This window comes from Monodon monoceros, unplaced genomic scaffold (assembly GCF_005190385.1).
Source record: "Monodon monoceros isolate NGI ecotype Baffin Bay Population unplaced genomic scaffold, NGI_Narwhal_1 Super_Scaffold_6, whole genome shotgun sequence".
Taxonomy (NCBI): Eukaryota; Metazoa; Chordata; class Mammalia; order Artiodactyla; family Monodontidae; genus Monodon; species Monodon monoceros.
The window spans coordinates 19,813,063-19,831,016 of NW_021703783.1; the positions used below are offsets into that span (position 1 = coordinate 19,813,063).

Consider the following 17,954-nt stretch of genomic DNA (forward strand, 5'->3'; position numbering starts at 1 on the left):
TGGGAGCCTGGAGTGGTGGTATCAGGATATCCTGCCAAAATTCAAGAACAACAATTCTTTGGATGAATCCTTGAAATTCCCAGTTCAGGGTGGGACCTTCCTATGGATAAAGAGTTTTGAAGGCCTACCTCCACCAAAGGGTGTCTTTCTTGGCCTCCTCCCTGTCCTTCAATTATCCCTGAGGTAGGGAAAGTTGATTCAAGTAGATTCTTCAAAGTGGCTACAGACCAGATTATCTCCCCACGTTCACCCTAATAACTGCATTCTCATTTGTGGGGAGAAGGGGAAAGGAACAGCAATATCATCCCTAAGAGGGTAAAAATTAGCTTAGGGGGATCATGAAACAATTGTACTCTTTTAGGTATAAAATACAGATACACATATAGCATATAAGCAGATACACAGTATATCTGTGGTATTAATATTTTCGGCTGGGGGGCAGTTGGGAAAAAAATGTCTACAAAGACTCCTTAGAGGGGTGATAATGGAAAAAAAATAAAAATTGAGAAATACGTCTCTAATTCAAGAATGCATGAAGATCCTTAATGGATAGGACTGTGGGCGAGAAGTGCCTGACAATCTATGTACATGATGTGTTAGAGCAGAGAGATGGGGATGGGAGGGGGTTGGGAGGGAGCAGGGAGAAAGAAAAGAAGGGCAGGAGAGAAAGAAAGGAAAGAGGAAGGGGCCATGACAACATAACTGGGTGTATCTGGGATGTAGGCCACCAAAAGTTAAACCAAGCCAATGCTAGTGCAAGTGTTACTGCTTATTGAAACAGAAGTGAGAAACTCCTTGAAAAATGAACAACTGCTACCATCAGTATCCTTACTACTCCTGTGGGCTATCTGTACATCAGCAGCATTGGCATTGCCTGGATCAGTGCTTCTCAAACTTTAATGTGCAAATGAATCACCTTAGGGTCCTGTTAAAATGCAGATGAAGTAGATCTGAGGTGAAACACCAAATTATGCATTTCTAACAAGTTCCCAGGTGATGCTGATGCTTCAGGTTCATAGACCACACTTTGTATATCAAAGATCCAGACCAGTGGTTCTCAAAGTTTGGGATGTGTTTTGCTAAAACACAGACTGCTGAGTCTCACCTCCAGAGTTTTTGATTCAGTAGGACTGAGGTGGGGCCCATGAATTTGCATTTCTAGCAAATTCCCAGATGATGCCAAATGATTCTGCTGCTTCTGGTCAAGGGACCACATGCTGGGAACCACTGATTTAGACCAGAGTCCACCAACTGTGGTCCCCGAGAAATCCAGCCCACCACCAGTTTTTGTAAATAAAGTTTAACTGGGACACAGCGATGCCCGTTCATTTACATATGACTGTTTTAATGTTACAGTGGCAGAGTTGAGGAGTTGCGACAGAGCTGGTATGGCCCACAAAGCTGAAAATATTTACCATCTGGTCCTTTACAGAAAAAGCTTGCCAGCCTCTGAAATAGACTGTCATTATTAAGGCCAAATTGGCACAATATAATCATAGTGCTATAGGTTTACAATTAAGTTAACATGTATGAATTCTAGTTTTAAAATCCATATTATTTCAGATTCCTTTCCTTTAGTATCTGATTCAAATTTATACATTCAAGACAGTTTAAAATTACATTGCTTCCTTTGTGCTTGCTTAATAGGGTTAAATTCATCAGATGTTTAGATCGTTTGAGATGAAGTAAAAGCATGAGAAATTATTTTATTCATAAATTTTGATTCAAGAATTAACCTACTTCCACAATCATCCAGCCCTTCCTCGGTTTACACTGTGGAGGAAGCTCCAAAATATCCAAGTGGTGCACTCCACCCAGAGCTGTGAATTGGCATAAATCAACCTCATTTTCTTCAGAGAAATATGGCTTTTCAGAGGCATTCTCTAACAGCAACAACTGCGCTGAAATTCATCAGATTAGTTCAGTTTCTAAATAGATCATAACATTTCTGTATTTTCTTAGTGGGAAAATGAAAATGTTCTAATACTAGTAAATGAAGTTTTTGTTTAGCTGCTAAACATTTTCAAAATGTGGTTGATTCAAAACTATTCACAAAGCTAAGCTTGAAAGTGGGAATAGGCATGCATAATGTTAGGGTGCAGGGGAGGGCCCCATTTATATTTTATATACTAACGTTTTAGGAATTTGTATACAATAAGGATGTGTTACTATTAACATAAAAACTTTAAAAATATGGTTTATTGTATGGGAGGAAAAATAATTTTCCCGCTACCCTTCTGAGTTCTTGGCCGAGACTCCTGTAATAAAAGACAGATTAACAAGAGAAAAAGGAACAGGAGTTTATTAACATGTACACCTCATGTATACATGGGAGATACCCTGAGAAAAATTAGTAACTCAAAGAGGTGGTTTAGAACTCTGGCTTATATAGCATCTTTTACAGAGAATAATAAATTTGTGGAGAAATAACAGAACAAAGGATAGCAGTTTTAGGCTTCCAAGGGCAGAGATAAAGCCTGTTATGTAAATTCCTCTGGCACCCTCTCCAGGCTGATAGGGTCTAAACTTGTCTCTGGGAATTAACCTTTAACTTTTGTCCCTCCTGGTAGAGAGGGGAGGAAAAACACTTTTGAAAGTTTATGCCCTGCTTTTAGGCAAATAGGAGGAGGGTAAGGACCTTTTCTTGCCTCTTTTTAATTGTTTTCAGCTCAAAATAATTCTTATGCCAAAGTGACAGATTTTGGGGTGGCATATCCTGCTAACCTTCATTATAAAAGATCAAAAGTGGTTTAACACAAAATTTAATAACTGACAAATTAATTTTTTTTAATTGGACATTATGGAGCTAAAAATCTGAAAGAAGTAAAATGTTAAAAAAATAAATTTTGGCCCATATATGAAATGAAAGCTAATTTTTTTTTTTCAGCAAAAATGGGCCCAGCTTATAGAAAAACAGGGATGGAGGTTTGAAAGTGAAGAAACTGGACTGGATAATCTTTGTGTTCAGACATTTTACAGGGAAATTCTATGATCCCATAAATCTCAGTGCACAATCAGGGGACATCTGATGTCACATACCATCATTCCCACCTTTCACCAAAATTCTTTTAATAGAGTGTAATAGATAAGAAGAGGAAATCAGACCCTTACAGGTTCCACCCTTGACTAGCTGTGTGACCTTATACAAGATATGCTAATTAACATCTCTAGTCTCAGTTCCTTCCTCAACAAATGCATATAATAGTAGTATCTATCTTCTACAATTTGGGGGAGCTGTGATTTAATACAAGAAAGGAGTTTAGAACTGGTGCCAAGCCTATAGTAAAAATTCAGGAACTGTTAGTCTTATTATTTATCATTACAATTTTCCTCTCCCATTAAAGGAAGCACACTGAGATGGCACTGAATTTAACCCACAGAGGTTAGGCACTGAAAATAAGTGGAAATATCCAGAGAAAATTCCAGTTAAGCAATTGCCCCCTTTTCCTTGTATACATTCAATAAAAGTATACCTTAAGTAATTTTCAAATGTATCTAGTTAATAGTCCATTTACCTGAAAAGAAAGTCAGAAAGAATACTGTGTCCCAATTTAGACTATTTATGATATATATTATTTGGGGATCACTTGGTATTATTGACACAGTTTCATGAATTGAATATATTATCATATTTCTAACAGGAAAATTATCTCATAAGGATTATAGAAAAATTATAAAGATATAAACCTAGTTGACTGCTGACACAAAAGTGTATTGGAAAAAGTGAAGTAGACAAGAAGCCTGTTATAAAAAATATGCTAAGAAATATATAAAAAGTATATTCCTTAGAAGTTACTGGGAAAGAAGCATAATGATAAAGTTAGTGGAAAACATGTATATAAATCTCAAACTAAAAGATTTTCAAATTAGACATCACTATCATTTTGACATATTAAAACTATATCCAGTTTCTACTTGCCAGGATAAGACTGAATACAGAAGTGTTGAAAAATTTCTGATCATGTACGTGTGCTTGAGAATGTTCAATGCAACACTGCTTGCAATAATAAAAAAAATTAGAAATAACCTTATTGTCTACTAATAAGGATTTAAATAATGTCCCATTATTGGATGACATTATACAGATACTTTAAAAAGTAAGGTTACCAATGTGCTCTGACTTAGAATCTTGTTGAATATTATTCATTTAAGCAAAATATATATTGTGTTCTATATATGTATGTACAATGACAAATATTATTAGGTGAAAAAAAGTAATTTTCAACAAAAACATCTGTATGATATGATCCCATGGTTTTATTTAAAACCAAAAGAGAGAGAAACAGAGACAGAGAGAGAGATTGTACAAATTTTAAAAAGTTGTTAACATTGGTTATATCAGAAGAGGGATGAGGAAGAATTTTCACTTTATACTTCTGCAACATCCGAGTTTTTTTTTTTTTTACAATGTCCCTGCATTTCTTTTGTAAGCAGAAAAATCCCAATAAAATTAAATTCTAAAAATGTAATTTAGAGGAATACCTGCTGAAACTGTTTCACTTAATAATTTCATCTCCAGTTCATATTTTGTGGCTTCAGGTTCTTCCTGGACAGAACTCTACAGGGAACACAAGGACAGATGGGTGTGATCGTCAGTGTCTGCTGCAGCCCAGATTCACTCTCTTCCTGTTCCAGTTCTCACTAGATTTCTGCTACCTTAATTCCAGGGCCTCAGATGGACACCTGCTCTGGCCTAAAACTGGATTCAAAAACAATATTTAAATAATTAATTTAAATGAGAGCCCATCTCCACAGAACCTCACGAGGGCAGGAGCTAGCCTGCTCAGATTCTTTGCTGAAAACCCCTCAGTGTAAAATAGAGAGACTAGGAAGCAATGCAAGCTATAAAAATATTTGTATTTGCATTTTGGTTTTAGCCAAGTTTTAGATTTTGCTTGATTTTGGCAATAAACTCTCTGATAGACTAATTCCAAAGCCTGCTTTTGGGTAAGCCTCTGAGGGGAATTAAAGATGCTATGTACCAAGTAATGTAGAAGATATCATTACATCCTGGTGTAGTAAAAAGAATACTACAAAAAGAGGACATAGGAATTTATATTTAAACCTGCCACTAACTTACCTTTGTGACCTTGAGCAAGTCATTTAACCATTATGGGCCTCAAATGCCTGATCTAACAACCCATTTGGTATGTAACTGTGTGCCAGACATATGATACCTCTTGTAAACAATCCTAAGAGATAGCTATTATTTTCATTTTACAAAAATGGGAACTGAAGCTTAGGGAGATGACTGGTCTAAGGGTCAAATAAAATAATAAAAGTATTTTGTACACTGTAAAGTACTAGATAAATGCAGTATTATGAAAATTTGGTATGTGTGTGCTAATATTTGCAAACTGGATCACATCCAGCAAACTTCATTTGATCTCAAATACCACCTGTACTTTTCTACAGCAATAAAAGAACCTTATACCGGAATTCTAGTCAGAAGCTTAATGCCAGTTCATCCCACCATGCCTCTCACCCTCATCCACCATACAAAGCCAAGTCCCCCTTAGTAAACTATCTTTTCCCTACTGTCATCACGATATTGCCCTGTATCTTCCTCTTGACCAGTTTTAACACTAGCATTCTCTGCCAACTCTTTCCATCAGGCCTCTGACACTTCTCACTTATTAACTCATTCATTCAAAGAATTTTTATTGAGTGCCTAAATTGTACAGGCATCCATAGATGCTAGAAGCAAAAGGAAAGAAAAGACAAGGTCCCTGACTTAAGGAGCTGCCAGTCTATTAGGAAAGCAGGTAAACAAATAGGCATAATACCATTTGTGGGTGCTGTAGTGTAGTAAGGGGTCCACAATAGAATAGAAAGGAAGAACAGTTAATTCTGTGGGAAGAATAGTCTGTGGGTGGTGAAAAAAGGAAACGCTACCCAAAGGTGGTAAACTTTGAACTAAATCTTGAAAGATAATTAGGTCTTCCCCAAAATGGTGGGAGGGAATTTTAAGTATGAGTGAAGGCAGAAAGGTATGAAGCAAAACAGGGTTACAAGCACCCCTGAGTAGTCAGGCATGGTTGGAATGAGACAGGCTAGGAGGGTGTAAAGATTTGAAGCTGGAGAGAGGCAGGCCAGCCTGTGGAGAGCTTTGGATGCCACTCTAAAGACCAGAATTTCCTCTGTGGGTAAAAGAGAGCCCCAAAAAGATTTTTACTAGGAAAGTAACATGAAGAAATTTGCATTTGGAAAGAGTACTGATGAATGTATTGCTTTGTAAAGAGTAAGAAGTCCAAGGTAAGAGGATCAGGGCCTAACTCAAGATAGAAGCAATCAGGACCATTAGAAGGAGCATATGTGAGAGACGATAAGGAAGTAAATCAACATAACTTGGATGGCAACTGGATATAGAAGGCAACGGACAGGCAAAGACTGATTTACAGATGCTTGGCTTAGGTAATAAGATGGATGGTGGTAACAATTACCAAGAGAAGAAAAGGAAGAATACGTTTGGGGAAAAAAAGTAGTGAACTTGATTGTGGATATGTTCGATTTGAGGTGCCCATGGAACATCTAGGCAGCCTTTGATATTATCTACCATTAAAAAGCCAGTTGCATTTCTTTCTTACAGGAAGGATTTTCTCCAGCAATAATATCAAAGATATCAAACCAACAAGTGAGTCAGCCTTTCCAATTCACATCTTCAAAGAGTTGAGAATTCTTCAGTATGTAGATCAAACTGGTTTTCTACCTTGCAGGGAGTCCAAGAATTTAGACTTTCTCAGCAGAACGTTCCCCTTAATAACCACAGTACTTCAGTATGCAACAACAGGAATTTATCAGTGTCCGTATTATCACATAAGAGAATAATCTTGTATTTAAGTCAACACACTGCCTTTATATAATTCATAATTTTTATAATTCTATGTTACTCTTTAGTTCAATTGACTCTTTTTGAAGTTAGACTTCTGGAGGAAGGAAGCAATGGGTCAATTTACATTCTGATGCAAGTTCCTTAATCTTAATAACTATTCTAGAATGTTTTCCTGTCATTGCAGCTAGAACATACTCCTGCACAATAATTAAACTCCAAACCACATTTATTGATACTATAAGCCTTCATAGTTTTATACATTCTAAAACTCCTTGTGTTTGTTGGCAATGAAACTGAAAAAAAAAACTTCTTTCTTCATATTGATATCATGTTTATATCTGCTAATGAAAAGTCCTCTTTCATCATAATTGTTTTAGAAATTTTTCCATGTATTTTTTTTCTTCTAGCTAAACTTTAATAGTGTTTTGTCAAGTCTCAACAGTTACCAACTGGAATTTTTATTTGAATTGCACTAAATTTATAGATTTTTAAAAAATCTATCTAAAAAATAACATTTCTTAAAACTGTTTGCCTGGAAATGTTGACAGAGTATGAAGCAGAGAAGGCAGTTAAAGTATAACTTTTCAATGACACCTTGGTTCAACAGGTATAGGAGCTGGCTTATAACAGGGAAGAACTTCACAGAGCACAAGCAATTTTTCATTGTAACTTGATTAATGTGCAGTTATTGTAGTGTGGAAATTCTTTTAATATATGTGTAATTTGAATTTGATATAAAAACGTAACCTGGGTCATGAATAAGATCATGGAAACAGACTAGAAATTCCAGAAACAGATCTCAGGATTCACTTGGGAATTTAGCATATGGCATTTCAGATCAATAGAAAAAGCCTAGGTTTATATGGTAAGTATTTTGAGACAGCTGGCTAAGATTTGAAATAAAATAAATTTAGATTCTCCCCATTTTACACTAAAATAAATTCCAGATGGATAAAAGATTTAAATGTGAAGGCATAACTAAACCAATCAAAAGCCACAAAAATCATGAAAATATTAGAAGAGAACACGGGAGACCTGATATCAATAATTATCAGTGGGGCTTCCCTGGTGGCGCAGTGGTTGGGAGTCTGCCTGCCAATGCAGGGGACACGGGTTCGCGCCCTGGTCTGGGAAGATCCCACATGCCGCGGAGCAACTGGGCCCGTGAGCCACAATTACTGAGCCTGCGCGTCTGGAGCCTGTGCTCTGCAACAAGAGAGGCCGCGATAGTGAGAGGCCTGTGCACCGCGATGAAGAGTGGCCCCCGCTTGCCACAACTAGAGAAAGCCCTCGCACAGAAACGAAGACCCAACACAGCCATAAATAAATAAATTAATTAATTAAAAAAATTATCAATGAAATAGGTGATCTTGATATTGGACATCTGCAAAATGTCAGTACTGAATACTGTACACATTTGATAGAATGTCTTGAATTTTACTGTCCGTCAAGAGAACATCTACACAAAGGAAGTTCATTGATCTGAAATCCAATTCTTCCATCATCAAAAGATAATTTAACTACAGCTTCAGAATAAAGTGTTGGAATTGGCTCTTGATAAGGAATTGAAGATGACTTTTGAAAATTCAGCACCATATGCTTCATTTTGTACAAGAGATAAGAATGATTACCCTGAGTGGGCCGAAGCCTCATTCATTCCTGTGGCTTTAATACCATCTATAGGCCGGTGGTTCCCAAATCCATGCTAGTGATGATCTTCAGGCCACATACACTGTGCTGCTCAACCCTGGAAAGACACAGTCTACACACACACGGTGGCTGGATCTGATTTTCCTCAGACCTCCAGATTCACGTCTGCCTACTTGACATTTCCATTTGTGTGTTCCACACTTACCATGTCCCCACCAAAATCCTCCGGTTTCTGTCACTCTCAACCAATTCAGCCCATGCCTGTCCATCTCAGTAAATTGCGCTACCATCTTCTTAGTTCCCCAAATCAAAACTCAGCAGGATTTGTTTATTTTACCTCCCAAACATATCCAGCTTTCCACGTCTCTTACTACCACCTTTGTCCAAGCCACCATGACTTCTCATGCCTTTCTAGTACTACTGAACTCAATACCATGCTTCTACTCTGGCCCCTCCCAATTTTTTTATCTACGTAATGGCCAGAATAACCTTTCAAGGTGATAAGTCATGCCATTCTCATACTTAGAGCCCTCTAATGCCTTCCTACTGCATTTACAATAAAATCTTAACCTCTTCTTCTGGCCTACAAAGCCCTGCTTCACCTCGCTTCTGCTTTTCTCTCTGACGTCATCACATATCATTCTCCTCTTTGCCCACTGTACATCAGTCCACTGGCCTTCTTCCTGGGCTTCACTCCTGTCTTATGACCTTTGCAGTAATTTTACCCTCAGATCAGAATATTTCTACCCTAATAATTACATAGCTGATTCCTTCTGGTCATTTGGGTTTCAGCTTAAATAATAACTCATCATACAAGCCCTCCCTAAACACCCAATCTAGTTACCACCCTGATTAATTCTGTGCATGCCATTTATTAGTATCTGCTATTTTCCAGTTTTTTTCTTATTTATTGTTGGTTTCTCCTGACTTGCAAGTAAATTGCGAGAGCAGGAATCTCATTTGTCCTTTACCACTGCCCTCTGAGGGCCAGAATAGTGCCTAGCATATAGAGGTAGGCATTCAATAAATATTTGCTGAATGAGTAAAGAAATAAGAACAAGGTTCAGGGTATGACCGGGGAAACAGGCTGAAGTAAGTCTGTAGGAAGTTAAAGGTTGATGAATGCTAAAGCTAGGTTTTGCACGTGGGTTATCCTCATAGATTTTTAATTTATCCATGATGATGCCAAGAAGTCCTTGAATCTCTAAGGCTATTTATTTCATGCCTCCACACTTTTCCCTCTGAGCAGAACAATTTCCTTTCCTTCCCATCTCAACTCCTCCATGCCTATCAAAAGATTTAGCTCAAAGGTTACCTCATCAGATAAGACTTCCGGTCTGTTCATTCTGGGTTTGTTTTTTTTTTTAAATTCATTTTGATCTCTTAACTCCCATGCCTAGTATCTCTCATTGCACACATCAGAACGTACGGTAACTTACACTTATCCACAATCATGTCAAATTCCTCATAAAAGGCACTTAGTAAATTTTATATTTCATATATGTGTTTTATATATTATATATACTCATATTTATATTAAATATATAATACATATGTACTCATATTTATGTTAAATCTGGTATCTGCTTATTTATTTATTTTTGGCTGCACTGGGTCTGTGTTGCTGTGCGGGGCTTTCTCTAGTTGCAGCGAATTGGGGCTACTTTCCTTGTGGTGCGCAGGCTCCTCGTTGCAGTGGCTTCTCTTGTTGAGGAGCACGGGCTCTAGGCACGCGGGCTCAGTAGTTGGGGCTCATGGGCTTAGTTACTCCGCAGCATGTACAATCTTCCCGGACCAGGCCTTGAACCCACGTCCCCTGCATTGGCAGGTGGATTCTTAACCACTGCGCCACCAGGGAAGCCCGACAAAGACTAGTTTTAACTTGAACTTTAAAAAGTTCAAAGGCCCATTATATCATGCATGCCCCTTAGATCACCGAACTATTTCTGAAGATAATTATTATTTTTAAAAAGTAACATTTCTCATATTTTGCTACACTTAAATTAGACTTTTTGAAAAATTTTCTAAGATATATTAATTGGAAAGACAGTATTAGCCAATACTGACATTATTGTAAATATTATTATTATTACACATTTAAATGAACTAAAATATGGTATTAAGAGCCCTCTAGTGGCAAAATTCTTAATAGACCCATGAAAAAGGAAGACAATTTGGACCATCTTCTAAACCTAAGAGATTTAATTTTTAAACTAACAAAGTACTAAATACTTGGTATTTGTAATCACATCACATATCAAGCATAAGTAAAGTATTTTGGGCCATAGATTCCTGCATTATTATACTAATATTTGCCTTGCAATCAGCCTCCAAATTTATTAAAAAGATACAAGAAATGTAATATTATATTACAATATGCCAACATAAAATTATAAAAATAAGCAGCTTATCCTAAAGAAAAAATTTTAAAAATAGAGAAATCTCTTCCTCTAAAGCCAAAACACAGTAAATTTGCCTACTGGTCCTACAGGTAGTCCCTAATTTACATACACTCACACAAACACATGTACACATACACATACAAGTTAAATTTCATCAATTTATATATGCCAGTTTAAAAAATGTACACCATATTTTACCATACCAAGAAAACAGTGTTATGAGTAACATTTAGGGTTAAGATAGTTTCTATATTGCCGTGATCATAAAGGAATACAAACCTCACCACTGCCCATAAATATTGCTTCACATTCTGAGTTCCAACTGGACTGCAAGAAGCACACTTCTCCTGAGGCCGCTGTGGGGTTGGAAGTGAAGCCTTCCTATCACCACCTGTACTACGCCAGATCACCCCAGGGGTCACAACTGCTGAGGAGAGGGTCCCAAGAATCCCTAGTGACAAGCTTGTAGATTCCCTAAAGTGACAGAAATGGTTCCCAGCACACCCGACTGTAACTGAGAGTTACGGGAGGAAGGGAATTTCACAAGGACAGAATATTTATTGAAAATTCAAACAATATAGAACTGTAAAGAGAATAAAATATCACTGATAGTATATCATCATCCCATCCTTCTCACACTCCCTCCCTGCCGCTCCAAGATAGCCACTGTTTGGTATAAGCAGGCTGCCAGATTGTTTTCTACGATTTCACAAATAAGTATTTTTTTTCCCTTACAAAAACAGAACCCTATTGCAAATATAGTTTTGTATCTTGAAAAAACTATCTTAACAATGCATCTTAGGTATTTTCCCATATAAAAGTATATACGTTCTAGTCCAAGATGGCGATGTAGGAGTATCCCGAAGCCACCTCCTCCCACAAACACACTCAATCTACAGCTGCATACGGAACAATTTTCTCTGAAAACCCCCCGAAAACTAGCTGAGTGACTCCTACACATTGGGTGAATGGGAAAAAGCCCATACAGAAGCAGGTAGGAGAGGCTGAGACACAATCTCGCCATAAACCCACCCCTGTACAGCAAATCACAATCAGGAGGGAACTTACAAACATGAGCTTCTCCCCGAGGAACAAAGAGTTTGAACTGCACGTCAGGCCTCAACTTTTAAGACTTGCACCTGAGAAACTAGCCCCCAAAACATCTAGCTCTGAAAGTCAAGAGGGCTTGCTTCCCCCAGACCCAGAAGGCTATGCAAACTGAGAAGCAGTTTTTAAAAGGCCCCTGTGTGCAGACCCACCTGCCCCAGGGCCCAGGGCAGAGGTGGCCGACTGAAAAGCAACCCGACTTTCTGTGAAAGAGGCTTATTTGATTATCCTAAAGCGTAGGCCTGAGGGGCAGGCATCTACTATTTAACACACAGCTAGGGGGCCTACTGAATTACTCTCCAAAAACAAGAGGCCAGCAGGTACCCTATCTTTGTGCTCTCCTTCTATTTTGGTCCAGATCACCAGGATCTCCCAAAAAGGAGCTTGTATCACCCAGCGGACACCTCTTGCTCACCTGTCTCTGGTGGCCGGTAGGGCTCACATTCACAGGTCCCAGGGACTGAAACAAATGAAGAAAGAGCTCTTAACTGGCTACCACCCCCAGGGCACAGCAGAGAGGCGACACACCCAGGAGCTCAGTCTTTCTGTGAAAGAGGCCTATTAGTTTATCTTCATAGCTGTGGCTTGAGGGGTAGGCTTCTAACTGAACACACATCTAAGGGCCCACTGTAATCCTCCCTAGAGACCTCAGAAGGAAGGCACTATCTCTCTTGAGCACCAGTGTTTCCCAGGGGAAGCTTGTACATGTGTCTGGTGCCCTGGTTTCTACATTTGGTACCCTGGTTTTGCTGGCTGCTGCCCAGGGCCTGGCCCTTGATTGCCTGGTTCTGGTGGCCAGCAGAGCTTGTATTCATGAGTTCGACAGGATGGCAGCAAAGAAAGAAACAGTTCTTAACTGGCTATCACCTCAAGGCTCAGCTCAGAGGGAGCAGAAGATCCCAGAAGACTACCTCCCAGTCCTCCCCTGAAAGATGCATACTTGTACACTTTAAAATTTGTTGCTTGAAGGTCTGGTTTCCAATGAGCCTGGACCTAGGTGCTGACTGAGCTCCTTCCTTTTGGGACACTGACAGGTCTTGGCACAGACTCAACTATCAGGAGCCACTAAAAATAAAGTAAGTGCTTGGACAATCACAAAGAATTGAGAGACAACCAAGGTAGTGTTGAAGGATATATTACATCTCCTACACTAGACTACTCCTTCAATACTGGGAGAGGTGGCTGTTCTATCTAACCAATACAGAGAGTCAAGAAAAGTGAAGAAACAGACGAATATATTCCAAACAAAAGAACAAGATAAAACCTCAGAAAAAGACCTTAGTGAAACAGATGAGTGATTTACCTGATAAAGATCTCAGAACAATGGTTGTAGAGATGCTAACTGAGCCTAGGAGAAGAATAAAGGAACATACTGAGAATTTCAACGAAGATAAAATATAAGAAAGTACCAAATAGAAGTCACAGAGCCAAAGGATACAATAACTGAACTGAAAAGTACAATAGAGAAATTCAGTAGCAGATTAGATAAAGCTGGACAGAACGATCTGAGAACTCACAGACAAGGCAGTAGAACTCACCCAAGCAAAAAGAAAAATGAAAGATAGCTTAAGAGACTTATGGAACAACATCAAGCAGACCAACATTTGCATTATGGGGGTCCCAGAAGGAGAGGAGAGAGACAAGGGGGCAGAAAACTTATTTGAAGAAATAATGGATGAAAACTTCCCAACCTGGGGAAGGAAACAGACATTCAGATCCAGGAAGCTCAGAGAGTACCAAAAAAGATAAATTCAAAGAAGCCCACACCAAGACATTTTATAATTAAAGTGTCAAAAGTTAAAGACAAGGAAGAATCTTAAAAACATCAGGAGAAAAGCAACTTGTTACATACAAGGGAACCCCCATAAGATTACCAGTATATTTTTCAGCAGAAAATTTGCAGGCCAGAAGGGAGTGGCATAATGTATTCAATGAGCTAAAAGAAAAAAAACAACAACAACACAAAAACCGAAGCAAGAATACTCTACCTGTCACTGTTTTCATACAGAATTGAAGAACAGAAAAAGAGTTTTCCAGACAAGCAAAAGCTAAAGGAGTTCATCATCACTAGACCAGCCTTACAAGAAATGTTAAAGGGACTTCTTTAAACTGAAATGAAAGGGTGCTAATTAGTAACAGGAAAACATATGAAAGTATAAAGAAAAATATATGTAAAATTCAGAAGAATGTTGTAAAAATGGTGGGTTAATCACTTATAAAGCTAGTATGAATGTTAAAAGACAAAGTAGTAAAAATAAATATAACTACAATATTTTGTTGAGAATAACACAAGATAAAAATATGTAAATTATGACATCAAAAACATAAAACGTGGTGGGGGGTAAAAGTGTAGAGCTTTAGAATACATTCAAACTTAAATTGCTATCAATTTAAAATAGATTGTTATAAATATAAGTTGTTTTATGTAAGTCTCGTGGTAACCACAAAGCAAAAACCTATTGTAAATACACAAAAGACAAAGATAAAAGAATCTAAGCATACCAGTACAGAAAATCATCAAATTGCAAAGAAAGAGAACAAGAAAAGAAGAAAGGAACAGAGGAATTACAAAACATCCAGAAAACAATGACCACAATGGCAGTAGGTATATACCTATCAATAAATACCTTAAATGTACATGGGGTAAATTCTCCAATCAAAAGACACAGACTGGCTGAATGGATAAAAACACAAGACCCAGCAATGTGCTGCCTGTAAGAGACTCACTCTAAATATAAACACACACACAGACTGAAAGTGAAAGGATAAAAAGGGATATTCTATGCAAATAGAAACCAAAAGAAAGCTGGGGCATCTATACTTTTATCACCAAAAATAGACTTTAAGAAAAAGAGTGTAATAAAAGACAAAGAAGGTCATCACATAATGATAAAGGAGTTAATCTAATAAAAGAATATAACATTTGTAAATATTCACACACCCAACATAGGAGCACCTAATATATATAGCAAACAGACATAAAGGGAGAAACAGAAAGCAATACAATAGTAGTAGGAGACTTTAACACCCTACTTTCATCAATGGATAGATCATCCAGACAGAAACCAACAAGAAAACATTGGCCTTTAACAACACATTAGACAAGATAGACTTACAGACATGTACAGAATATTTCATCCAAAAGCAACAGAATACCTTTCCTTCTCAAGTGCACATGGAACATTCTCCAGGGTAGATCATATGTTAGGCCACAGAACAAATCTTAATAAATTTAAGAAAACTGGAATCATATCAAGCATCTTTTCGGATGATTCATACCAACAATGGTATGAAACTAGAATACAGTTACAAGAAAAACACTAGAAAATTCACAAACATGTGGGGCTTAAACAACATGCTACTGGACAACCAATAGGTCAAAGAAGAAATCAAAAAAATATCTCGAGACAAATGAAAATGGAAATAAAATATACCAAAACGTATGGGATAAGGCAAAAGAGGCTGTAAGACAGAATTTCACAGCGATAAATGCCTACATCAAGAAACAAAAAAGATCTATAAACTACCTAACTTTACACCTCAAGAAACTAGAAAAAGAACAAATGAGGGCTTCCCTGGGGGCGCAGTGGTTGAGAGTCCGCCTGCTGATGCGGGGGATGCGGGTCCGTGCCCCGGTCCGGGAAGATCCCACATGCCACGGAGCGGCTGGTCCCGTGAGCCATGGCTGCTGAACCTGCGCGTCTGGAGCCTGTGCTCCGCGACGGGAGAGGCCACAGCAGTGAGAGGCCTGCGTACCGCAAAAAAAAAAAGAACAAGGGAAGCCCAAAATTAGTAGAAGGAAGGAAATAACAAAGATCAGCGCAGAAATAAATGAAATAGAGACTAAAAAGACAATAAAGAGATCAATAAAACTAAGAGCTTTTTTTTTTGCAAAGATAAACAAAATTGACAAAGCTTTAGGTAGATTTACAAAGAAAAGCCCTAACCCTAACTCGTAACCCAGGCCTTCCACCCAAACCCAAACCCCAAACCTAACCCCTGGCTCATACCTATAACCTTACCTGTACTATAAACCCTAACTTAACCTTAACCAAAAAGCCATAAAATCATATATCATATAACCATATAGCTATAGTCATAAACCATAACCATAAACCTAACCATAACCAGAAATTGAAACCAGAACCATAATCCATAAATTATAACCAGAAACCGAAATCAGAACCACAAACCATAATTTATAACCAGAAACAATACACATAACCAGAAACCACATCCATAAGCCATCAACCATAACCATTAACTATAACCATAACTAAAATATAAACCATAAATTATAAACCATATACTATAACCATAAACTCTAACCTTAACCCAGCCCCAGGTCAGCTCCCATACCAGCCCCAGCCCTAGCCTTAGTCCGCTAAACCAGCTGTCCCCAACCTTTCTGGCACCAGGAACCGGTTTCGTGGAAGACAATTTTTCCACGGACGGGAAGGGGGAGGGGGGCGGGGGGGGATGGTTCAGGCGGTAATGCAAGCACTGGGGAGCAATGGCAAGAGGCAGATGAAGCCTGGCTTGCTTACCCGCCGCTCACCTCCTGCTGTGCAGCCGGTTCCTGACAGGCAGCAGACCAGTAGCAGTCCGTGGCCCGCGGGTTGGAGACCCCTGCTCTGAACCACTAACACCAACCCCAATCTAATCAAATCATACAAAGACATCATAAAAAGAAAACTACAGATCAACACTCCTTCTAAATATAGATGTAAGAATCCTTCACAAAATAATAGAAATATGAAACCAACAGCATATTGAAAAGATTATGCACCAAAAGCAAGTGTCTCTACACCAGAAATTCCAGGTTGTTAATATAGTGAACCAAGCAATGTTATAGATTATTAAATTAAAACCATGTAATGTAATACATGACAATTATTGCATGATCATGTAACTTGATGCAGAAAAAGCTTTAAACAAATGCCAGTGCAATTTCATCATATAAACACAAAAGTAGGAGGAAAGGGACATTCGTTCGATATGATACAAAGCATTAGACAAAACACACAGGAAGTATCATGCTCAATGTTGAGGACTGAAAGGTTTATCCCTGAATTCAGGAACAAGGCCACATTGCTGGCTTTCACCATTGTTACAATATGGTACTGGAAATTCTACCCAGAGCAATGAGGAAAAACATAAAAGGCATCCACATATGAAAGGAGAAAGTAAAACCATGTCTATTCACAGACACAGATGACAGCATCTTACATATATGTTTCCAAAGAATCAACAGAAAAATTATTTGAGCTAGTCAACTAATATCAGCAAAGTTAGAGGACAAAATATCAATACGCAAAAATCTGTTTATTTGTATGTACTAGCAATGAATATTCTCAAAAGGAATTTAAGAAGACAGTTACATTTTAAATAATGTCAACACCAATAAAATACTTAGGAATAGATTTAATCAAGGTGCAAGACTGTACACTGAAAATCATAAAACATAGCTGAAAGGAATGAAAGAAAACCTAAATAATGTGAAGACATCCCCTGGTGATGGAAAGACTTAATATCGTTAAGGTGGTAATAGTACATAATGCGATCTACAGATTCAATGTGATTCCTATGAAAATTCCTGAAGGCTTTTGGGAAGAAATACACAAGCTTATCCTAACATTCCTATGAAATTTCAAGGGACCCCAAAGAGCCAAAACAATCTCAAAAATCAAAGTTGGAGGCTCACGCTTCCCAACTTCACATGTTAGTACACAGCAACAGTAAATAAAACATTGTGATACTGGCATAGAGATATACATATAGATCAGTGGAATTGAATGGAAAACTGAGAAATAAACACATCCATCTATAGTCAATTGACTTTCGACAAGGGCGGAAAACATTAAACTGGGGAAAGAATGATCTTGTCAACAGATGGTGCTAGGCAACTGGCTATCTATGTACCGAGGGATGAAACTGGACTCTTACCTCATACCACATACAAA

The 17,954-nt window shown here is 38.1% G+C and overlaps 1 protein-coding gene across 7 annotated transcripts in view; it reads right to left on the minus strand.

Moving 5' to 3' along the window:
* CASC1 (cancer susceptibility 1) overlaps positions 1-17,954 on the minus strand; it is a 76,454-nt gene that overhangs the window by 12,087 nt on the left and 46,413 nt on the right. For all 7 annotated transcript variants that reach the window (XM_029204380.1, XM_029204378.1, XM_029204377.1 and 4 more), the window contains 2 exons: positions 4,483-4,558; positions 1,741-1,901 (listed from right to left, as the gene is read on the minus strand). In XM_029204380.1, coding sequence (XP_029060213.1) covers positions 1,741-1,901; positions 4,483-4,558 — 237 coding nt within the window. The remainder of the gene's footprint in view (positions 1-1,740; positions 1,902-4,482; positions 4,559-17,954) is intronic.